Source organism: Dromaius novaehollandiae, chromosome 6 (genome assembly GCF_036370855.1).
Source record: "Dromaius novaehollandiae isolate bDroNov1 chromosome 6, bDroNov1.hap1, whole genome shotgun sequence".
Classification (NCBI taxonomy): domain Eukaryota; kingdom Metazoa; phylum Chordata; class Aves; order Casuariiformes; family Dromaiidae; genus Dromaius; species Dromaius novaehollandiae.
The window spans coordinates 7,685,252-7,710,472 of NC_088103.1; the positions used below are offsets into that span (position 1 = coordinate 7,685,252).

General features: G+C 42.7%; 1 protein-coding gene across 8 annotated transcripts in view; it reads right to left on the reverse strand.

Annotated features, from left to right (window-relative positions):
* LOC112981614 (protocadherin-15) overlaps positions 1-25,221 on the reverse strand; it is a 1,192,166-nt gene that overhangs the window by 314,029 nt on the left and 852,916 nt on the right. For 7 of the 8 annotated variants that reach the window (XM_064513568.1, XM_064513569.1, XM_064513570.1 and 4 more), the window contains one exon: positions 4,512-4,631. In XM_064513568.1, coding sequence (XP_064369638.1) covers positions 4,512-4,602 — 91 coding nt within the window. In that variant the 5' untranslated portion in view covers positions 4,603-4,631. Of the gene's footprint in view, positions 1-4,511; positions 4,632-5,989; positions 6,074-25,221 lie in introns of those variants that run through there. The other variant, XM_064513575.1, reaches the window with a different exon arrangement.

Genomic DNA, 25,221 nt, shown 5'->3' on the forward strand with positions numbered 1-25,221 from the left:
GAAGCACTGAAAAAATAACAGAAGTCGTAGCTGACCTGGTTTCACGTATTGCATGGCTATAACTGACATTTCTACTTTTATTTACGCTAAAATATTAGTGAGGAAGACGCACGTGACATTTATCCCGCTTGGAAAAGAGCAAACCAGAGGCAGCCAAGCTGGAAGAGAAAACAGCTGTGTGTGTGTTTGTTTTTTAAACACGTTACCCATCCACCCACAGTCTTCTATTTGTTCTGGCATACCATATGACAGAGGAAAAGAAGAATGCAGACAGGCAAACTGATAGAGGAAAACACTGTATGCCTTTATCAATAGCACACTGAGACCGCAATGCGATTTAATGCATCTCTTTAACAAGAAAACTATTATTTATTTATGGCAAGAGGACTGCGGCAGATGTAAAGTAGCTGTATTTCATTAATAGATTTTATATCTGCCCCACAGGAAATTATGAAGTTGCAAAAGATGGATTAGTACGGTGACCATAACCTGGAGAGAGCTGGCTAAGGGGAAGCGGCAAGCAGATTAAGTTGAGAGAGGTATTTTGTCCTGAGAGGCGGCAAATGAAGAGTCCCACGTCACTGAAATTGCACCTAATCGAAACCTGGGAACAAGGAACATGCAATGAGCTTATTGCTGGCACAAAGCAAAAGCAAAACCCTAGCAGGACAAACGCAAGATCCTTTTGCATGTTACTTCGGCACCATGGACAAAAACACCTGCTGTGAAAGTCTCTTTGCCATTTGCTCCTCAGCTACAAATGAGGATAGAAAAAGAGCGAGTTGCATTAGGTTACAGCCCAGCTGCCAGCCACCAACACGCGAGATGCCTTTCAGTGGGTGAAATAATCCCGGGGAGATGGCAAAGCCCGACTGGCATCGCCCAGACCTGGTGAGACCTCACCCGGAGCACCCAGGACGGCCGTGTCCAGGAGATGAACCTCAGCTCAAACGGGGATTACTAGGATCACAAGGGGAAACTGTTTTGCAAGGGAAGACTACAGAAAATTTAGTTTTATAAGCAAAAACCAAAAAGTGGGAATTATGGCTCTCTGTTTCTGTGGCTGACAAATAGAAACATCAGCAATGGAAAAGACTACCTATAAACCAAAAGACTACAGAGGCACTATTAACTAGCCATGAATAAATTGAGGCTAGAAATAAGTCAATGGCATTGAGCCAAATGAATAAAAGCTGCAACAGCAGGAAAGTAAGAAAGTCAGAAGAAAGAAGCCTAAATATTTCCAAAATAGCTCTTGATAAAATTTTCAAGACTACTTTGTAATATCATCAATTGCTGTGGCTGGGGATAGATTTGATGACTTCAGGGGACACGTAAAAACATCTGAAATAAAGTATGAGCTATTGGAGCAAAATGCAGTAATGCATATATGTGACTGACAAAAGCCCAGATATAACCATGAAAACAGATCATCTGCGCACTAGACGTAAAGAAATGGATCATAATTTCTGTAGTAATTGATTGCTCATGTTTGCATTCACAATTGTTGCGCTGTTAAAACAGCAACACTATTCTTGGTTGTAATTGCTAGAAGATTATGTATGTTCATTTATGAATTTTTTGATTCCAGATTAAAGCAACTCTCCTGGTCCAAGGCGCACTGAAGTCACCTTCTGCAGCAACTTAAGTATGGAACATGGCTTGACACTTAGCTTTGAGAAATACACTTCAAGCTAATTTTTATATGCACTGACTCATTCTGTGGGTGACATTTGCTGAGTAACCAGCCCCATGACCCAGTTTAAAGTAATTTCAGTTTAATTTTCTCTCTATTACAGCACTATGACATTTATACACCTTCCTTTGAAGATATCAAACATGCTGTTTTGGCTAATTTTACACATTCCTGAGTGGGCAGAACTCCCTTTCTTCTCGGGTTCATATCAAGGGAGGCTCCTTGCGTATTGCTCAAGTGAGGGCATCTCCGAACTTCTCCCCCAGCAAGCGAACAACGCTCCTGGCTCTCCAAGCCAAATTTATATTCACTAAAAAGCAAAGCCCCCTTGATCCAACCTATTTAACAACAGGTGCAGTAAAGCAGTACATCCTCAAGACTAAAAACAAGTTCTAGCTTGTGCCAGTTCCTCTAGCCAGGACCAAAAAAGAGCCTGGTATGAGTATCTCAAGGCAGCCACACTAGCGTGGGCTACTGCAAACTCTTCTAAAACTTCAGCTCAGACAGAAAACACTAAACTGCAGGAGTGAGTTAATGTATTCATGTTTTTAAACTTCATTTTCGGTCCAGCCTGGAACCTGCCTTGGAATAGGCTGATATTTGGATTAGACAGACTGTTAACTTATCGTGACTGTCATCCACATTAATAGACTGCAAATTCTTAGATCATCTACATTTCATAGCAACACGAGTGAAAGTTTTATTGGAAAGTTCTCATAGGATTACTCCAAACTTTCAATTAAATAAGCCAAGAGACAAGTCAAAAGGGTGCAAGGAAAGCTTTATAGAAAAGAATATAAGTTAGCCAAGTTTCTGCTGCGACTGCTACCCATCAAGGTGATGCCACGTTCATTTGTTCCCACCAACATCTGAAACACAGCAAAAAGGCTGCGTAGGCGCTCTCTAACCACACAGCCCCATCAGACAAACAGCTATATGAGCAACAGACCACTAACTTTCCAGGTATATCCTTTATAGGCTTTAAATAAGGAAGCCAGCGTACTTCAGGGTTTTCAATCACACTGCCACTAACGAATAATAATAGCTTTACTTGTCACTAAAGGCAAGTCTTTTTCTCTTCTTTTACAGCAAATACTACCAAAAGGTACAACTTGCATGTGTTTTTGAGATAGGGACATTAACAAATGTGGAAGTTTAATGTATAATAAATAGAAAACAACAAATTAAAGCCAGAAGAATCTGTTTTCCTACTTTAAAATGCCAAATCAACTACTTTTCAGTGCATTTGTGCCATGCATTTTGCACGCTCTAGCGCCCTTCGAGTGCACTTAAATTGCTACTCAACTGAGAGTCACGCTGTCAACATTATTTTGATTAAAAGATGCCTCCCCGCATGAATATCAGTGTCACCTGTTTGACTAAACCTTGAGGGTTATAACCAAGATTACAGCAAGACACACTGCTTTGTACTTTCAGCCTCCCTCTCTCCCCAGGACCCCGAAAGGGATACGGCACGGCACAAGCCCATCGTCCTGTTCTGCTCCCCTTCGCCTTCCTCCCGTTGCTCTCCGACACCCAGCTCCTCGCCCCGCGCCGGAGGCGATGCGGGACACCCCGCGCTGCCACGCGGCTTTGCCTCCCTCCACGCTGCACCGTTCTGCTGCTCGAAGAGCAGATGGCAACCAGCGCCGAGCCCCGCGCCGCAGAGGGTGATCGCCCCGCTCCTCCGCTATAAATGATTCAGAGCCAGCTAATTAAATCCAAGCGTAGATCAAGTAGCTAAAACACACAAGCAGCTCATCCACTTCGCTTCAGCGTCAAGAATGACAGCTGTAATGCCATTATGCAAAAAAGGATAAGATTTAATTAGTTTTGTTTATCACGAGTATCAAGCAAAACACAGGGTTGGGCTGGGGGACAGAAGGGAGTAAAACGCCGTTTAGAGAACAGCTAACAGAGAGGGAAGGAATACTTTCTCCTGGCTACAAGAAAAAAAGAAAAATCCAGGTATGATGACGCATTTATGATAAAAGCAAAACTATTTCAATTCATAACTGTTCTAGTGCATCTACCAACAGTTTTCTTTTAGAAAACTATGTTGCAAGAACACATCATAAATATGAATGTATTATTACAACTTACCTATGTGAAATGCATAAGAACCACCAAATAATGTACAATTTCATTACAGACATTATAAATCCATATTCACACCTTCTTCTTAACCCCTTCATTATACTTAAGAATATTTAAGAATAAGCATCTGTCAAACTCAGGTCTTCAATTTAGAATTGTTCCAAAAACATCAAGTATCTGCACCTATATATTTTTTATTATTATTGTAGGTAACTAGCAGAATGCATTTCTGATATTTCTTAAATTCAAAGACACTGCGAGGATGAACATGGGCTATTGCCACTATATCATTTTAGGACTTCTGAAGCAGTACTTCTCTAAAGGACCCTCATTTGGGGTCTTTTCTCAAGTTTTTGGCCAGTTAGATGTGCAGCCCACTCAATATTTTCTCTCAAGTTACCGTTCCGAGTGCTCCAACTCTCTATTTCCAAACAGAACAAGGTGAGGGACATTTTTTGAAGAACACCACAAGCATATTTTAATGCTGGATGCCAATATTGCATAATTATGGCTTACGCTTTTCTTCACCTCACTGGTAAGTTGACAGCTTTGCAAACAGCATCGCCAGATTATTAAAATGGTGACAACATACCCAGACCTGTCTTTATTGTCGCCTCTCTTTCCACTGAGTATCAAACCACTTCTCCAAGTAGCAAGTCTAGGGGAAAACCAGCCTCCCCCCAGCCCTCAGACCGGGCCCCCGCTACAAAACCCTTACCTTCGTCATTCTGGGCCAAACAACCCGCTAAGACAGTGGCGACGGCGATCCCTACAGCTAACCGTTTCCAGAGACGAAACCGCTGTAACATCTTTTTGTCAAACTTCACTCAAGGGAGACCTGAAAGGAAAAAGCAAGGTTTGATAAACACATCAGCCAAAAATCCTACACAGAAGTGAGCGATTACAAATTACTGCATAGGTAACTACATACATCACATGTCCCTAATAGCACAACAAGCAACGTTATCATTAATACATACACATGTACATATTAACTCGATAGTCATGTATGCACAGCCTCCAAAGCAACCAACCTGCATTTGCTTCATTAAGTCAGCCATCATTTCCAGCAAATCAATATTTTATTCTTATTGCTTTCAAGCGCTCTGAAGAAGTAACTATATCAGAGAAGTTGTGCTCATTAAAACTGATCTCAGCTGCTAGTCAGCGGGGGCCCTGGTTTCAAAGGCATCACCCACCACAACCTCTCCCAGCAAAACCAGGAGTGAGCGAAGCAGATGACCTTGCCTAATAAGACGGACTGCTGGTCCACATCCAGCAAAGGAAAAAAAAACTAGAAAAATCAGGGGAGTAAACGGGCCAAGACAGGTCTGGATGAACTCCAAAACATACTTAGAGCAAGCAACAATTAGAAAGTTGCCTAAAGCTCTGTTTTATTGCTCCAGTAAAGAGAATTAACATACTTCCATGGCCCAGAACCAAGTTACTTTAAATATTTCCTCACATTAAAAAACATTGTGGCAAATACAATGAACTTCCCAGCAACACAAGCATGAAGCAGAGAGACTTGCAGCACTGCAAGAAGAAACTCTTTAAACAAAAGCTTCACTGCTGTCAGTTTTCCCAAGCAAAGCACTTGACTCGCATTTCATCGCCTCTTTCCGCTCATCATTTTCTACCGTGGTTACAAAATGACTTAATTCCAAGTCGAACAAACAGGCAACTCCCCTCTGCTTAAATTAATGCAACCTGATCCGCCATCAGCAGGGCAGTACTGAAGCTGTGCTACCACCTTCCTTCCATAAACTCACTTTACAGAAGGACGCAACATGTTCAGAGAGCATCTAATTCACACCACAAAACAAAAACATCAACTTCGGGCATAAAAACATCAACTTTGGGCATAAAAACTTCTTTTCGGAACACCTACAGTTATTTCAACCCAGAAAAAACAGGGTTTCCGTTAACAGAAATGCCTGAAAGTTTCATTAAGTGAGGGGACAAGACAAGAGTCTCCCTAAGGTCTGGATTTACGCCAAATCACAGCAACTTGCAAAACGTTTGGGTCAATGTGCAGGAAGCAGTGTTCTGACATAACCCGTTCTCCTTCTGAAAGGGCCAATTCGATTGCGTATTACTGTTTGAGGAAAAACTAGATTTTTCAAAAGGGAGCAAAGCAAGGAGTAAAGTTTATTAAACTGGAGAGAGAGTATTTTCTGAGATATCTGAACTCACAGGGAGGTGGGGAGAAAGGAGCTGATACAGAGATCATCTGTGTAAGAGCAGTGATCCAACCATCCACGAGAAAAATCAAGTATTTAAAACCGCACTGCTCCTGCAGCTATGAGAAGGACGCTTCGGACTCGACAAGCATTTCGCCAGCAGAAGGGAAGAGCAGCTAGTTCTTTCCTGTGGGAAACAAAATAAAAATCTCTCGCTTGAGTAACACACTCGGGAAGTTGGCCAGTGTTACTTGGAAGTGGTCTTTCCTGCCTCCCACCTTCAAAGTTGACCAAAATGCTGAGTTGATTATGGCCACTTGGGCTTCCACCTTGCCAACTTGAACCAATTTTTGCAACAGCACTTCCAAAAGACAGCGGTCACTTCACGACAATAAATACTAACCAACTTCTTTTAAACAAAGGCTGAACATCTCCACATTGCCCTAATCATTAACCTAAGAACAAATCCGATATCATTAAACTTCCCGGGAACTTTTGGGTATGTAAGTGTCCCAATTTGCCCGGTTTTCTCCCACCATTAAGAAGAGAGCCTAATTGCATTTCATTGCTTTTTCAGTTCAAACACACAGCATTACTATTACGGCAGGTGGCATTTGCTGTCCATGTCCTTCCCAATTTTTACATCTCAAAGATAAAACAAGCAATTTGGGAGATTGTAAAAGTTTCTTCACATCAATCTAAGAAAGATGACATCTACACACAGACTACACATACAATCTCTAGGAAGAGGTGCACATATACACTTCAGAGGCCCTAGAGATTTCATTTTACCACTTTGAACACTCACATTGCCAATGAAGAAGCTTGTTTTAACACATTCAGAGCTCAGCTGACATCCTTGAGCCGAGTCCACTCCAGAGAGATTTTAGGACAGGGTCTTGGCAGATTTATTTTTGACCCTGACGAAACATCAAGTAGACCGCAAGGATAGCAACGCTGCTGCCCTAAGAATAAGCATCTCTACACACAACTGTAATACAGCAGAATAAAAACTGACCCCATTTTTCCCTCCAAATCATACTAAAAAAAAAAGTAAGAAAAGTAGAAAGCAAGAATAGTCTTACCAAAGTTAAGCAAATTCTGCTAAATCAAACATAGTTCAAAACCACCCTAAAGTTATTATGGAGTACCAAAAAGCAGAACCATCCTATCAGAAATGCAATGCTGAGCTTCAATCTGACACGACAGACAGAGGACAATTATGGATCAATAAGGGAAGAAGCCTGCGGAGGAAGAAAATACTGTATTTGCACAAGACTATTTTCCTGAATAATAGTCAAACATTGCTAGAGAAAAAATAAAAGTTTCTTGGCGCCCATGGTAACATTACATTATGCACCCAAGCACGTAATATTTCAAATAAAGAAGTTTTGTTTTTAAGCATGGCACGAATTAAAAGTCTCATGGAACGTTGTCTCGGGAGCATTGCACATTTGACTGCGCAGGCGTAGACAAAAGCCACCAACACGCACCTATTTTCCCCGAGGGGCTGCAGCAGCCAGGCACTGGAGATGTTTACGGCTCCGCTGCAGCAGACTGGCAAAAGCACACTCCAAGGAGCAATCGCATCCCCTCGGCTCAGCGCTGGATTTATTTTTAGCTTGGTTTTGGCCACATAGCTGCTGAATCAGCCAACACGCCAGGCAGCAACGAAGACATCTACGCAAGCACCGCCTCAAAAATTTTTCAAATTGAATTAAAAATAACTGCAAAAAAAACCCAAATAGGAGTTCTCACATCCAAACACCATGAATGCTTAAGGTCCAGCAATATTAAAATATCCTTGAAGATGTTTACTCTACTATCCAGCATTTAAGACGTCACATTCAGAGCAGAATTGACCTATATGCTGCTAAGATTTAATTTTAGATGCCAACTATAGTAGTACCATACTACATAAACATCCAAATAGGAGCAACTTCAAGTGATCTCTCACCATGAAGGGCAAATTCAAAAACAGCTTTGAAGCAAACACTAACAGGGCTTCAAAACTCACTTAAAAGCAATCATTAAGTACATATTTATTTGGTGGAAATGTAAATAAATACTTGCCATTTAATAAATATATATATCAAAATACAATAGCTCTTGTGAAACCGCCATGATTGGGTTACATACAGGGGTTTTAAAAGTGATTAAACCCCTATTTAAATGGACACTATTTACTTACACAGCCAGCCAGAACTGCTCCAAGAAGGAAAAGTTAGATGATTTTTCTAGTGCTGTGATAAAATATGAAAACATCCAATAAATGATTTAAAAATAATGATGTAGCAAATTGTTTAAACAAAGGAAAAAGATACAGGGGATGACTTGATTATGAGGCTCATCTATATTACCGCCGATCAGATGGACTCTTTTAAAGACTGTAGACACAGAAGCCGGGAGCCTCTGAAGTGCAAATGCTTATTCTGCAAGGGATCTGGTGCCCTAATAATTCAGAAACGTCAGTAAAAAAAGCAAAGAAAGCCTCTTGCAGAAGCCAAAAAGGAGATGGAGACTTCAGAAATATGATTTTAAGCACGAGAAGAGCTCTGGCTGGAGTGGGGACCTCCTTCGCAGGTGGCTTGTCACCCCCGCCATGGCTGCAGCATCCTGCTCCTTTCTGGCGGTCCAACCCCACTACCTTCCCCTTAGCAGGAAGGGTGGATTTCCCCAGGAAAAGTTGCCTCAGGGCCTGGTTTCCACCCCATGCCTCCAAGGGCTTTCACCCCTGGTGAGCTGGGCGGTGAGGTCTCAGTGGGAGCACGTCATGGCCGGGGGGCTTCGTCCCCAAGAAACCAGCCCAGGGCCAATTCAGCGCTGCTCCACCACCGTGTACGTGAATAATCCTTTCTCCCAAACGTTTGGGAGATCAAGCATGCTCACAGCTCCTTCCCCTTCCACAGATGCCGAATGTCCACCTGATGAAAAGGGCGGACTGCCTTGTTAGAGCAGCACTAAAAAAACAGGGCAACACTTGTGCTTCGTCTGTGGCTCTTTTCCTCTTCCTGAGTCACCCTTGTCTTCAGTTTCCAGCTATATTTCAGCCCACTTGAAAAGCAAATTCACAAAAATTGAAGGAAAAAAAAAATCCAGTGACAACTTGCATCAAAAAAGATCTGAAATAAGTTTTCATCTGCAAGCCAAAACTCCCGAGCACATCCCACACATCAGCCTCCCAGTAATTCCTGCTTTCCTCCCTGCCCAGATTCCTGTTAGTCCTTAACAGTTTGGTTTAGTCCACAGACCTAGTCTGAAATCTTTTTTTTTTTTTTTTTCCTCTTGGTCTTCCTTACAGAAACAACCTCTTTTTCATGTGTGGCACAGCAATTGCCGTCACAAGATATTTCAAAGCCCAAGTGCAATATCTTTGAATACTGGTAACACTGTCGCTCGCATCCACATTGGCTCAAAACTAATTTCAAACATCAGTGACAGCACTCTGAGCTCACTTTGAACCAGCCTGAATGATTACACTGTTCCTAGACGTGAAGGGCAAATTAAAAATAAAGAATAAAGGGGCAATTTATATTTCAAGGTGGAAATTCATATGGTCACTTCAACAGTCCCACACCCCAAAACACGTAGCTGGTGCTTCGCTACACTCCGTCACTACTCAAAGTGCTCTATCTTCCCTCCGCGCAGCAACAGCAGCTCATGTGCCTACGGCCCGATTCGCAGCAGGGGACACCTTGGAAGCCCTTTTCAAACCCCCCTGCCAGCAGAAGCTACTATATACATGGGCTATATTAACACTTCACATAGCACATTGCTAATTTCTACAGCAGAGAGAGAAGACTGCTAAGTATATGTGGGTTTGCTCGGAGAGATGCCAACCAGACTACTAAAAATGAGGGGTGTGTGTGGGGGGGAAGCTTTTATAGGATAATGGAGGTCGGGATAGAAAAGGATTTTTGTTTTCCGCTTCCTTCGTTAGTTGCAATTGCTCAACTTTTTTTTCCTGCATTTTTGCAGAGCAATCCAGCTACGAGGGGGATTAACAGTATCGCATCCTCTTCATCACAGGGGGGTAGACAGGATAGCCAGTTTATTCTGCTAATTTTTTTAAATGCAGACATATTATAAACATATCCAGCTTCTCAACCCCTCTGTGTGCACTTAACACGTAAAACAACATTGTTCCCGCTGGAAGCTTCAGCCACTTAACCAACCGAAGTTTTTAAGGTTGGCATCACGCTGTACCACCGCTTTGCAGATAGTAGGCTATAGAAAGAGAGCCGGGGGAAGAGGGAACACCTTAAAGCATCCTTATACCATTGCTAGATTTTTTCCATTAAAAAAGTAACTTTAACTGCTTAATGTAAGAACATTAGAGGAAATATAATCACATTACTTAAAAGTATTTTAGTTCTGCAACAATCTTAGTCTTCACAAAGTATGTACGTTAAGTTGAAATTAAACCATTAAAGTACAGGCTATTTTACAGGTTAATAATGGCAATATACATTGATATAAGAGTACAAAGGATAAGACCAGTTTAATGGCTTTTACTCAAAGACAAGTACGGGATGATATGCCAGAAGCCTCTCCTAATTCCTCCCCAAGGATCATTCTTGGAGCTCACTTGAGAGACGGGAGTAAACCTGAGGCTTCTTCAAACTGAAAATTAAGAAAAAACTTAGTATTAACCCAATGGAAAGAACGCAGTGTATTTCAAGTCTCAGCATGTTTAACGTCCAGCTTTTACCCAGCTCCTGCCCAAGCTCTCACCAACTAAGAGATGCTCAAAGGAGTGAAACACATAACTGTAAGCATAGGGGGGAAAAAAAGAAAAAAGAAAAAAAGACCAAAACTAACATGCTCAGGCACACAATTCTTGGCTCTGCCACAATAAATTTTATTCCTGGCCAAAGACCAATTCCTTACCCCGAGGGCAGGGAGCTGTTGCTGTTCGTGACACCAGCAATCGCAAAAGTGGCAAAGTAGGGAGCCAGCTCGGGGCTCCTATCCTGGCCAGGCAGCAGTTTCCGCAGTTTCTCTTCTCTCAGCAAATTTGTGTAGAGATCTTGCAAAATAAATATGTCAAACTTGTCACTGCAAAGTCTGCCTTTCTAGAAAATGACTGTTTCTACTTGCCTGTTAGTCAGCGTGTGTCAAAAGCAGTACTAAATACATCCCAGAATAATAGCAGTTTTTTGTTAGCTCTGGTAAAATACTTCAAAATAAAGCAATTTCAGAATTAAGACTATATATATATAGAGAGAGATGTACACACACACACGCACTTAGCAGAAGTTACATTCAACTACTTGAATGTCAAGCTGAAGATTGCGCTGTTATGCATTACTGAGCTAGAAGCTTTAAAATACTCCTAGCTTTTGAGGCTACGTAATTATATATACAAATAGCAGGGCTCATTAAATCAAAGAGCGATCAGAATTTTTGCATGTCCACGCTCCAAGTTACAGACTACATAAAAGTAAAGACAGTTTAGAAGCTTTAGGGCTGTTTTCATATTTAGTTTCTCTGAAAATAGCTTTTCATTTACCCTGTAAAGCAGGCCTTTTTTTTTTTCTAAACTATGTGTAAATGCTATTTATAATGAATCCTTATGAAGAATCCCAGCAAGAAGAGCCCTCGAGAGTTGTCTATAGTTCAATTTGTAATAACTACCGACCAAAATTACCTTCCAAGACAGATCCCCATGGAGGCAGCATGAATCTACAAGCTCCTTTGCGCTGAAAGTTTCATTTAACCTGACCAAGGAGAGCAAAACCCAAGCGCTCCCTCCACTGCTGCTGCTTGCTGGAATAACATTATCCCATTGCAACATGCTGAGCAAGGCACTCGGCTATGTACGCACCCGAGAAGTCTAGGAGCAACCACTGGTGTCAGCAGGACAACGGGATCGCTAAGTCCTCCAAAGGATTATCTGTGTGCCATTGTGGTAGGGATGAGGGATCTAGCTCAGCCCGCCTCCTTCGCACCCTCCTAATAATCAGTACCTGCTGCTCTTCATTTCTTAGCACATTTTGGACTGTCACTAGGGTCCATTTGCTATCAACCAAGTCACCGGTGACACTTCAGATCTGCTTTTACCCTCTGGCCACCGCCAACTACTGGAGAGTCCCTTCCTAAAGCCACCAGAGTCCAGACCCTTAAGCCTCTCTGAATCACAACTGAAGTCTGTTTAACATGAAGCTGACATCTCTTTCTAGGAAAGTACAGCAAAGAGCAAATTTCACCTTTATTAATTCCTTGCATATTACATCACTCAACACCTCATTGGTTATCCTATCCCATCACACACCTACCACTCACTTTGAGTTGCTTGAGCCATAAGCCAAGTATTCACGCAAGCTCCAAGTCATGAAGCAGCCTCGTATCCTCAATTTCAGAAGTCTTACGCTTAGAGCTGTGTCCCCACAGCTTTGGTGGGAAGCCTTGGCAGTCCTTTGCCGGACTAGAGCGGCTGCCCATCAAATCACACGCAAGATCTGTTATTTTAACTACATACCCCTCATAATCACACACCCTCTCTCTCAAGCCCTGTGCAGTACTACTTTAGCCCGTGGCGGCTAGACCTGCTCTTTACCTTTCTTCTGCTCCCATTTAACCACAACCCAAGGCCAAAGGAGTCCCGTCTTCCTCTACCTCGGTCCTTCTGACTGGTAGGGGCTGGCGCAGCACAAATGTGGTTTTCCTCATCAGTCCTATACAGCCTTGCCCAAACCTCCAGCTCTGCTCCATCTCCTCTCTACTCCCCAGGCTTTTCCCTGTTTGACATCACATCTACCGCTCTTAGAGTCCACTTCCCTCCCTAAACTCCCCCCCCAAATTTTTTTTCTACGATCTTATCTTTAAAAATCCCTCTTATTACTTGTCGATATGCAATGAGAACACAGTTAGATGTGATTACTTGTTTTGATTACAGTTTGATTACTTTCACAGCTTGTTGGCCATAAGGGAAAGGAGACAGTTAATTATTTGCTCATGTTTTCACACATTTATTGTTTTCTTTTCAACATACTTCATGGCAGAGGCAATCACTTGCCTCTCTACATTCTCCTATACCTCTCTCAAACTGCCTTTTAAACCACCCCATCACTCTACTCATCTGTTATCCCCTTCGAAGCACATGGGTCCACCTCAGAAGCTGTGCTTCTCCAAAGGCCCTACATCTGTACCGTACCCCCAAACCCCAATGCTCAGCATTTTCTTTCCTAGATTTCCTGGAATCTGCATATCTCTGCCTTTTTCTTACACTGAAGAGCAGACAGCTCTCTAACATGCCCAGGTTTCTTTAGGTATCGAGACATTTACTCTCTGTAGCTTTCAAGCAAATCCTCCTCTTCTAACCTTCAAGAAACTGGAAAGTGCTTATATGTGCTAATGAATGGGCAAATTGATCTCACATTTATCAGCTTCTTTGTTCAGCTGCATCTGCTGGTGATTCACATGCTGTATAGCTGGGGGGTATGCGCTGATGTACTGCGACACTTGGATGCGCACAGGGCACTAATTCAGGGACAGCTGGCCAATTAGAGAGCCCACCAACGCTGCTGCGGGCCCTCCCCGCGGGGAAAAGGGAGATCCTTACATCTCCGTTACAGAAACACAGTCTAGTCCATTGAAGAGCATCGTACCTAGCTGCAGCCTAGAGCGAGAGACAAGAACGCAGCATTGCAAACAAACTTCAGGAGGCCAGAAGAAAACAGTCACAGTGAGCTTCTGTAGCATAACTGGAGCACATAGGTTGGGAATACACAGCACTTCACTGAACAGAAGACTCTAGTAGTTTATTCAGAAACTTAGTGACTTCTAATACAGCAACTGTGAACTATTTCCAAAAGTTAATCAGATTTAGCCAGAATACGTTTCCAAGTATATCTAACCAACCACCAAAATCTTCAAGTGAAAATAAGGCCAAAAAAAGCCAAAAGCACTACATGCTACCAAAAGGACAGCTTTCACAGCCTGTATTTTGATACCCCACTAGTCATGCATCATACAGGGTAGTACTTAAAAGCAAAAATTTTTTATTCTGAAACTTCACAGGATGCCAAAGTTAAGTAAGTAAGATTGCTTCAACAATTTCTCGTAATCTCTCTCAAAGGAGAAAACAAAACTGTTGTTTGACAGTCTTTAAAGTAACATTATCCTCACACCCCCACAGGGTCACGTAGCCCTGCAGTTTTGTCTCTGCCTGTAGCCCGTTGTGGACGGCTGGGGAAAAGCAAACAAGTTAATCCATTCTGGGATGCAGACAGCATTCGAGACGTGGACGCCCCACGCATTTCAACAGCGGCACGAGAACGTTCCGTCCCTCTCCTACGCGTTCCCAACATCCCACCGGGAATTCTGATTCTCACTGAGGCAACATTTCTGCAAATCCATTAAAAAAAGGGAGAGGGTTTAGAAGTCTTTAGCTGAGGTGCTGAAGACAGCCCACCCAACTCCAACGCTCACTGACAACCAACTGAGCAGAATGAATACGTCAATATGCACCTAGTAAGAAGTTATCATGGATTCACTAATGAGATAAGACAGTCGAGTCAGCTACAGAAACCAGGATTGAAAGCACTTGCTTTACCTGGAATAATTCAACCTGACGAGGCTCTGCAGCAGTTGGTCTGATGTAAGAACTGCTCGATGCAGCCACAGACACGCAAGCAGATCAGTGCCTAAGTCATTCCAGTGGAAGAAAAATAAACACGCGGGTTCACGACGGACAGCTATTCAATGGCTTGTTCATTCAAGGAAGATCAAGTAACATCTCTCCAACCTGGAAGCTGATCTGAGTACAACAGTTAGTAAAGAAATCATCTCGCCATTTAGGAAGCTGGCAAAGGTGAACTAGAAGGTAGCAACCCAACTGCTAAAGTCACCAAATAGCAGACAGCTTAGAACTGGTAACACAAAGCACAGAGTCCTACTTCCTACCAAAATCAGCTGATGAGAAGGAATGGTGTGCTTAGAGAAAAGAGAAATGGAGTTAGAAGTCCTGGGTTTTGGTACAGTCAGGAGAGGTTCTGCACACGGTCCTGAGACCAGTTACCCTGGAGGCACAGGATAACGTATGCAGAGTGTCTGCGCTGAAAGGGAGACAAGGATTAGAGCTCAACAGGGACAAAGTAGGCAGTACATCCACCCCAGTGCCTCGGTCCTCCATGCACAGTACCCCGAGGCAGTCGGGATAATAAGGTACAAAAAAGGCCACAGCAGCAAGAACGTCAATGCAGAATTTCAGAAAACATTCAGCTTTAAGAAAGGGGACAGTCTTCACAAAGTCCTAGACAAGATATACTCTTCAGTGCCAGCAGAAAACAGATATTTGAAGGGATCAGGTGCTGCTGACAGCACTCCTGGGGTTGAGGAGTAGTTTCGGGTTGTTTCCTCACTTTTTTGGGATGATTTTGCATCAAGCATGTAAAGAGAGTCAGGACTTGGGGACATTACAAGCTACGGCGTAAGAGATTATCCATCGAAGATGAAATGCTAAACTGTAGGAAACAAAATATCAGTCAGACAACTTGAGTGGCAAAGATGAAAGCAAACTAAGAGATAACAGACCAGATGAACTGGCTCACGTGGTTTCCCAACGTACTAACGTTGGGGGAAGAAAGCGAAGGTGTCAGTGCTGGAGTAGGTCCAGCAGCGTGGAGTAAGTAAGGAAGCGCCGACCGTGAAAGTTTCCCACCACCAGAGAAGTTCGCTCTGGTTATCAAGGACTACAGAGGACTGCGAGAAGCTCCAGGAGGATTTAAATGCATTTTGTACCTGAGCAATAGCTTGGGAGATGAATTTCAATTTGGACAAAAAAGCACATCGGGACAAATAACATATGCAAATAGAGATTCTGAATTTGACAGCTTTTAGACATCCTCCCCTCAGAGGAGGCGGTACAGATAGCTGCTGCAGTGCAATGGGTACTGAGCTAAAGTAAACAAAATGCTTCAGAGCATTAGAAAAGATAGAAAAGGTCCTAAATTACAATGACATTATAAAGCACAATAAAAAAAACCCTAGAGCATTATATGCTGTTTCTGCTGCCATAATTTCAGAGAGAGATACCAGCAGTTAAGAAGGTCTTTGGAAGGACAGCTGAACTGTTTTTAAGATGTGGTGGGACCAAAGTCCTTTCTCAAACAAAAGAAACCACCCCTCAAAACCATCACCTTTCAGAAGAAAAGCCTACGGATTACTTATCAGGGCAAAGAAGTTGCAGAAGATGACTGAAATCCTGGTTAGAAAAAAAAATGCTATAGTAACTAAATTTTCCCTTGCTTATGTAAGATTTCTGCATTTAAAAAACAGGGAGCTTTTTCATACAAACTAAACACTTAGGCTCCTTCCCAAAGTCAGAAGGACAGGGCAGGCAGCTCATTCCACCCTCAGTTCACTTAAGTCACCTTTATGAACGATAACGTTTTTAACTCCGCAGGTCAAAGCAAGGCTATCGTATGCCTCGGGGCTTTCGCACACCGCCTGCAGGAGCCAGGAGAGACTACGCGCACGGTATCACACGGCTCACCACGGGCCACGGTTCAGGGGTGCTTTGTGATTTCTCCAAAACACGTAATAACATCAGAGGAATATGTGCTGAACAGAACAGACTAACGGCTTAATTTTGTAGCTTGTTCTTACATTTGACCCGCTTTACACATTTTACCAAGTTCATACAAACCCATCAGCTTCCTCGCACTTCTCTGCACTTGTTTCAAGCTAAAGAAAGCACCTAGAGCAAGGAAACTTCTGTACCCTATTCCCCCCTTTTGCTTTACCTACCTGCTATTTAAAGGTGCATTCAACATTGACACAAATTAGCAGATGCATACAAATATACTAAATCAGCAATTATTTTACCACTTGCATTGTTTTTTCATGTTCTCCTCTCCGCATAGATTTTTCTTTTTTAAGGGGTAATTGGTTGCTGCAGTGCAACCGCATTAAGGAGCTGATATCTGCTGTGCAGGCCCTGCAGCCTTGCCACGGCTTCCCATGCTTTTTACATCCATGACCAGGCAAAGGAGCATCACCGTGGCCTTCAGGTACCGCACCTGAACATAAGGATGGCTGTTTTGGGGGGAGAACTGGGCTGAAACCTAGCTGTTCCAGGCATATTCTGGTTCAGACCAGCTTTAATCATCAATACGACTAGAAGCAATGACGTGTCCCAGAGACCAGCTCTCAGATACCTCCCCTGCCCTTGCACATTCTTTCAGGGTGACATAGTCCCAATGCACATTTTTTATTCACTAAAACAAAGACTTCATGAAATTATGATCCAACTAACCCATTCCGTTTCCATTCAAAGAGTGAATTCTCATTTTTGAGCCCGTAGCACGATATTGCAAAGCTGGAGGAGAAATGGGTTTCCAGTCAGAGAAAGGAAGAGTTTAAAAGCACTAAATAAAATAAGGCAGAGTAAGTTAACAGAAACAATCCATGCTTTCACTTATTTAGTTCTTAACCAGCGAATGCACCACTATAAGCAACAAGGCTATTCTCTTTTTTGAGGTTATGATTCAATTTTAAGCCATTCTCCACTGGCAAGTTACCCATGTTTTGCAGTCCACACTGATGACAGAAATCCAATACGTCTAGATGCTAAAATGAGGGCTTATGTCGTGTTCCCATGACAAAGTTGCACCTACTAAAAAAGAAACCTCTAAACCTGCACAAGTCTATTATCAAAGGAGAACAAAAAAATTATAGACACAGAAGGTCCCAGGTAACAGCGCTAAGAAAAAAGACTGTCATCCTGGCACAAACTACTCGCCTGCACGGACACATGCTGACCCTCAAGGCAGCATTTCCAACTTCTTAAGTAGGAGGCTCCAAACCCACGAAGAGCACAAGGTCGTTCCCCCACCCCGAGATGCCTCGAAAGCAGCAGATGAAGTTTTTGCCCGCTCTCGTTCTCGGGGTGGATCCTCCGTTATTGCTACTGCATGCATCTCTTGCTGGCGCAGGGCGCTCTGCCCCCCAGCAGGGCCAGTCGGCAGGTCTGTTCCCATGGTGGACTTGCAAACACCACCGGCTGCCTCAAAAGCCAAGCTGGAGGACAGGAGGATCACCACCACAAGTCCTCCTCTAGCCTCCAGTGCCGAGTCTATCTACTTCTACCGAGCAAGACCGCGCAATACTTCAATAACAATGCCTCTGAAGTTTGAGTTTTTGTGATTTTTTTTAAAAAATATATATCTTTTCACGATCAACTCGAAGTCAAGAGTAGCTACCATGCTATTTATAGCACACAGGCTAGCACTTCAACTCACAGTTCAAGGACAGCCTTGAAAAATAATCAGGAAGCCCTTTCTTCGCTTACAGATAGCTATGCAGATTAGCTACGACATTATCTCCCCAAGACTCAGACCCCCTTCCAATAAGTCTGATGTTCCTGCTCCAGTACCAGCGCTCGTTTGATTAGGAAGCCATGTATTTTGCTCAGAATACAGACATATGTTACTGCAGTGACATGAACTTTTTCCCCAAAGCGAGCTCCTAATTTGCACAACCGTGACGTGAGGCATTCCTCCCTAAGAGAGAAAATTGGAAATAGCTCCTTCAAGACAAGATACTGTTACGACAATGAGTTTTGTCTTAGAGGCAGGCCGTCAAACACGAGGCAAAAATCTACATGGATGGAGGATCAGTAGAAGCCTTTGAGAAGTCATACAAAATAGGATCTATGACAGGAGCGCAGCAGATTGTCCTGAGGACACAGTCAACCTTAGGTGGCACAGCCAAGCAGAGGACATCACAGTAGTGACATGAACGCTGCTTTACAGCCCTATCCCATTTTTGAAGTTTAAGTTACCAGTGCGCTCTCGTGAATTCCATCTCAAAGGCATTAGATGGTTTTAAACTTGCTGAGATCACAGATTTTTAAAGAAACGGTTTCAATAACGTAATTGGATTGACATTGTTAAATCACTGTGCCGCTACGCACCAAGACTCCCTTTTTTGCAGCTTCCCTTTGAAAGGCAAAGGGAAGAAGAAACAAATCAAAATAAACATAAGAGCAATGATGCTTTCTACAACTTCTTTTTTTCAGGGTGAAGTTAAGATCCACTTTTTGGCTAACCTGCTCACAGGCCACTTACACAGGGTTCCTGCTCAGAAGAGAAGGCAGCGACTACTCCAAAATACCCACCGGTTTTAGCAGGCCAATCCCAGAACAACTCGCATGCTTTCACATATGCAGCCAGCATAGCTGGCTATGACACCTTTCAGAGGTGGCAATCATGACTGTAGAAAATATTAACCTTTAATGGAAAATTACCTTGCTCCTTATGGAGGGCCTTCTGCAGTTCTGAAGCTTTCCAATGCTTTCACAGTCCTGTCAAATACCTCCAGAGCTTTTTTAATGCATGTGTCATTTGACCAAAACTAGCTGAATTGCCATTTATAGTTTTCTTACACTGATGGAACAAACAAGGCAGAAGCAGAAATGCAAAAGAATACTTCCAGGTTTCACCTAGCACATAATCACAAACGCTACCCATGTCCGAAGACACATCCAACTGGTGCACATGGATTCCAAAATCTGACCTGCTCGGCAGACGTCCCATCAGGATGATTTCCGAGACTTGAAGAGTCATGCAAGTGTATGCCGACGCTGTATTAGTTACACACAGATTTACCACGCTACAACCCTCCTGCAGGATCTTTTAAAAAATAAATATTATCCTTTCTGTGCCCTTCAACAAACATCTCTCTTTTTGGACCTTTCTTATGAGGAAAGTCCTTTCACCAAGCAGAAGATAATCTAATGTTGCAATTTTTACTATGTTTTCCTATGAAGTGGACTATTATTCACAAGATGTCCAAGTCACCTAACATTGCATACAACCGTGTCTCCATTATTTTAAGAGTAATCCCTCTTCAAGCATTTTAATTATAAAGACTTATATTTTAAAAAGACACTTTTGTTATGGAAAGACATCTATGTAATGCAGCTGCTATCTGGAATTGCACAGTACTTCCAGTATCATTATAATTATTTAAAAATAATATTTGCAATTAGTTGAACTCATTTTTAAAAATACACATCTGAATTTGTCTAATTTGTCTTTTTTCTTCTGCTTTCCCCCCAAACAAACCATTCCTCAAAGTCTGCTGAAGAACAGACTTTCTGGTATGAAAAAATATTGGCAAAATAATATTAACCCCCATTTGAATAAAAGGCTTTCAAAGGAACCCTTGTTCACACAATTTTAGCAGCTTTTATTCAAATTGCAAGTTCAAAGAGTAACATAATTACTGAATTCAGTAGGAACATTAAATGATGCAGCAAAGGACTACTATATTTCTTAATGGCTGCTCCATTTTTCTTTTTAACTCAAAAGAAGGTGTGCGTGTGTGAAAAACAATGCTCAAAGAGTAAGCACTGTGTTTTGGGGAAGATATTTTCCATTCTTTATACATAAACCACCAACTGCTTTAAGTTCAGAACTGACCTTAGCTCAGGAACGATGAGCATCGTTCAAGAACAACATGGGTTAAATCAGAGTGCCTGGCCCTATCTTCATTCTCATCCTAAGCGGGAGAGGCAGGTATTTTTTAAACTGTACTAGCCACTCCACAAGAGTGCCTTCAGGCCCTGCATTTTACTGAACTTCAGCATCTAGACTGGTCAATTCAAACATATAAGAGACATTTCTTTCAAAACATCTAGTACTTTACTTGCAAGTCTTCCAAAGATCTTTAAACAACCATGAATGGACAATTCCCTTCTCCGCAACATCTCTCAAGCACACTCAGTTTTGCAAAGATATTTGAGCCGACTCAACCAACCGCAACAAACTCATGTGTAGCTAGTATTACCCGGAGAAATTTAAAACAGTTTGTTCGCACAGAGAATACAGTCCTCAGCAATGAGCAGGACCACGTGCAATTCTGAGTGACGAAGAGACCCCGTGGCACAGACACCATGGTCTGCTTTCCACGCGGTGAATGCCACCATGTCTTTATGGGACGGAGAACAGCAGTAGAAAGCAGCTGAACACATCTCAACAGGTTGTTAGTAAGAAATGAACAGTATTCAATACATTTCTTCAACTGGAGGGGGGAGGAAAAAAAAGTACAATATAGGTGCACGACTTCTTTAGGTAGCAGGAAACAAAGTGCGATCCTATCAAGGATGTTTACTTTGTGACACTCCGCTGTATGACTTCTTTAGAGAGGACAAGCCAGACGGCTTGGCAGAGGAACTAAAGCCAAAACAAAACAAAACTCGAGAGTTAATCCACCAGGAAAAACATTTACAGGGCGCACAGAACTGACACATCTGATATACTGGAAGGAGTATATTTGCTGCTACTTGCTGAACATATCATGTCTCGCTGTTCATCAGGATAAAACCAAATGCTGGCCCCACCTGCTTGAACTGTAATCCACTCAAAATTCATCTTCTCCCCAAGGCCTTCTCCTGCCCCAAGCTGAATTTTGTAGAAATGGGTCTTTGCTAAAAGGTTATTTGTCCTCTTTGGGAATCACTTGCACATAAGGCTTTGGACGCCAATCTGAATGTCAAAAGTAACGGAGAGCTGCCATTGCATTAATCAGACAGGTCCAACTAAGGTCACTAATTAGTTTGGAAAAAAAATAGGAAGCAGAGTGCAGAAAGCCATTTCTAAGACAAAGCAAGTAGCAGTTGAGACAAGTTCAGGGAGCCAGGCTCGTCACTCGAGTAAATTTGTGAGGGATTAAAGGGGACAAACTACACTCCAGCCAAACGATCCGTTGACAGCGTATCCAGGACGCGAGCAGGAAAGGGCTCCTCGGAAGAGATGAGCTCTTGACTGCGTTGGAAGGCATCGTTTGCAGGCTCCGCTGTGCAGTAAATTGATTTAGCAAAATGTCAAGCTGGAGGGAGGAGGCAAGACACAGCAGCTGAATACCTCCCAGAAGAACATAAGCTATGTAACTGTACCAAAACAGGCAGCTGAAGGATTTACTAATCTGCCCAAGTATTTGAATGAAATCATTCTCAAGAGCATAGTTATGAGTGGAATCGTTACCATCTCTCCCCCAGTAACTTGCTCCCTTTTTCATTACGCAGAAGACTGCACATAAATACCTCCGCATTCATCATTTCTGTCACTTGTGCAACCAGGAGACTGTTGTTTAAAACTCTTCTGCTGCTTCCACTTATCCTGCACGACCCGGTTCCAAATTCCTAGAACCTGAATTTCGGCATCCCGAAACAGCCCGTTGGGTAGCAGTGTTTGACGGCCTACCCTCCTACCAGGAGCGATTCTGCTGCGGGGGAAGACGGCAGGCCCACAGAGATAGGCTCTTCCTACACGAGTTTTGTAAAACCTCTTTAGAATTAAATATCCAAGCTGGCCATAAGTCTTAGATTAAGTATCAAATTCCCTTCACTATCAAATTTCATATAACTCACACCACTGAACAACTGTAAAACACATCAATAAAAAGGCAGCATCACTAAAGCAACTCACATTGAATTCTTAATTCAGAAGTTAGGAAAAAAAATCTTATTTTAGCACAAATTTTACTACAAGCTTTGTTTTACAGATAGAACCTCTTGCATTAAAAACAAATTTCTAATTAAAATCACTGTCTCTACAGCTTCTTGAATATTGTTGAATATATTGTGAATTTATAAATGTTGAAATCCTCAGTCCAACACTCCAACAACGTGATCCTATAAAACCTCTCTGCGCATTTTTGTCTTGCCTATCTGTGAGTCCACCCAGGTCCCCAGAGGCGGGAATAAGCCGTTAGCCAGGGTCAGGCTCCAGCAAAAACACCACAGATGATGGACCATTTTCCACCAGTGCACACAGGTGATGAGCTCTGAAAATGCCCACTTCTGGCTTTTTCAAAGCTGCTTTTGAACAGCAGGCATGGACACGCCACGCACCCAAAGGCAGGTACACCTTGGAGAGCATGAACTTTAAGGATCCCACTCCACTTTCTGCTTTAGTTTTCATAACGTACTACCAGAGACCTGGAAGCAGGTCGTCTTGGCTCAGGTTCTTGACAAATTGAATTGTTCCCTTGAAAAATAACCAGATGCTTCACAGTGCGGACTCTCCTCCTGGCAGCTCCTGGCACCCTCCCAAATACCTGCAAAATTCAGGCTGGCAGGCATCAGCGTTTCCTGGGCCACAGCCACCCAACGCAGCAAAGCTAGCGCTGAACGCAAACTAAAAAAGTGACTGCATTACTAAGGCGGTTCAACTGGGAACACCAAAACATACGCACCAGCTTTCGGCATTACTGGAAGCGATACGCTCACCGTGTCTGGGCAACAGGGCACAGATTCAGGTCTGGCATCTCCATATGCAGCCATGCCTTTAAGTGTCCATGTCCCTACTCAAAACAATTTTTTTAATTTTACCCTTTACAAGCAGAAAGGGCACCTCTGATACAAACTAACAGCCATCTTCGTTGCCATATAAACACAGACTGTATTTCAAAGTCTACAGATGTTCTTTCACCAAGGGTTTGAAGTCGACCACTTCATTACAGCTGTCGAAAACCCAGTGAGACTTACTCCCCCTTTCAGGTGTTTTTTTCTGGCCATAACTGTCTTGCAGCACCATTAATGCAATACTTAAAAAGAAACAGCAAGCAAATACTTGGCATAGCAGGTGAGTCTCCCAGGAAAGAGGCCACGGGAGCCTCTGGTAGCCCAGTTGTCTGGAGGTGCAGAACCAGCGCTAAGTTGATAGCATTTAACAGATGCAACATTAAAAAAGGTTAAGTAAAACTAAAGATAACTCCAATGCAGATATCTATTTGTAACATTTCACAAAGACCTTAGGTCTTAAAGTTATGTTTTTTGAACATCTCTACTGATTTCTCCACTTATTTAAACCATTTTTTCTTTGCAGAAGTTACCTAAAACCTTGACAGAGAGCGAATATTTTACATCTCCAAAGCAACTTCCTGCACATTTGTATTAAAAATGTGGGAGGTAATCCAAGCGTTTTGAGCTTTTAGCGTGTTGAAGTATTTCTTCCTTCAAGAAGGCAGTTCCCTTGATGAAATCCATTGTCTTCCAGTTAACTGCATTCAACGCCAAATAAAAAAAAATAATAATAATTAAAAATCCCTACCCTGAACCTTTTTCTTCTGTGTCTCCTTCCCCTCGACCCCCAAATTGGTATTGCTGCGTTATCTCCAAAGAAAAAGACCCGTAAAAGATGCATCGGGAAGACAAAAAAGTCAGGGAAAAGGGGGAAAATCCCTTAGCAACTACTTGCCTTTGCCATCTCCCAGCACTCGGCTGGGAAGAGATGGGAGCAAGCAGCCCTCGCTCCTCGTGATTACGTGGCCCTCCCTCACATCCGCAGCCTGTCCTCTCCCTGCCAGGCTGAGGGGTTTCAGCCTTGGTTACTCCTCACTCATGCGGCTGAAATTAGACCTTGCCTGAATTCAGCTATCTGTTGAACATTTGTATTTTAAGCTATATCAACTTTACAGTCTCCACTATTGCGCTGATACATCAAGTGATAATCAGGAAACACCTTTTAAAGTCTCTATCAGGTATAGAGAAAACACCAGTGGTTTTTTGCTCCTTCTGCTTTTCTGCTGTAGCTTTGCTGGAGCGCAAAAATAGGAAAAAGATTTCTGCAGAAAGAAGCACGACTTGCAAGTTGCCTTACAATAGCAAAGGGCCATTAGGGTGTTACTAAGCAGGTACCAACCATCTCTCCCTTCCAGCAAACAAGCAACCACAACACTCACACTCCCAAAGCACAAGCAGGAAAGCACGGTCAGGATTGCAGGCAAATGCAATCAAAACCGGCTTTGGTAGAACTACAAACAGGCAAAACCCATGGAAAAAGAAGAAAAACTAGTGTCAGGTTTGTGCACAGATCTGCAGAAACAGCTGCTGCTTATAGCTTATGTTTAGGTCAACCTGAAGCCAACCATTTAAGACACCTTCAAAAACCATGCTACAGCTAAACCTTTATCACCGGCATTAGTCTTAAGATCTGACTTTGGAAAACAACTTGCTTTTAAGGAACAACACACAAAAAAGGAATAGCTCTCCTCTTTTACCTTGTACCTCCTCTTCAGAAACCTCTGGCTACCGAGGGTCGACGACTGCAAAAGCCACGCAGGTGGTTAGCGGAGAGAGCAATACTCTTAAGAGACAAAGAAACGTGTTTATATGCACCGGGGGGGGGGGGGGGGGGGGGGGGGGGAAGATGCTTTTAGAAAAAATAATCATCAACATTTAATAAAGCAGAACTGCATTTCATAAAACAAATTTAAAGTTTGGCTCTACAGACG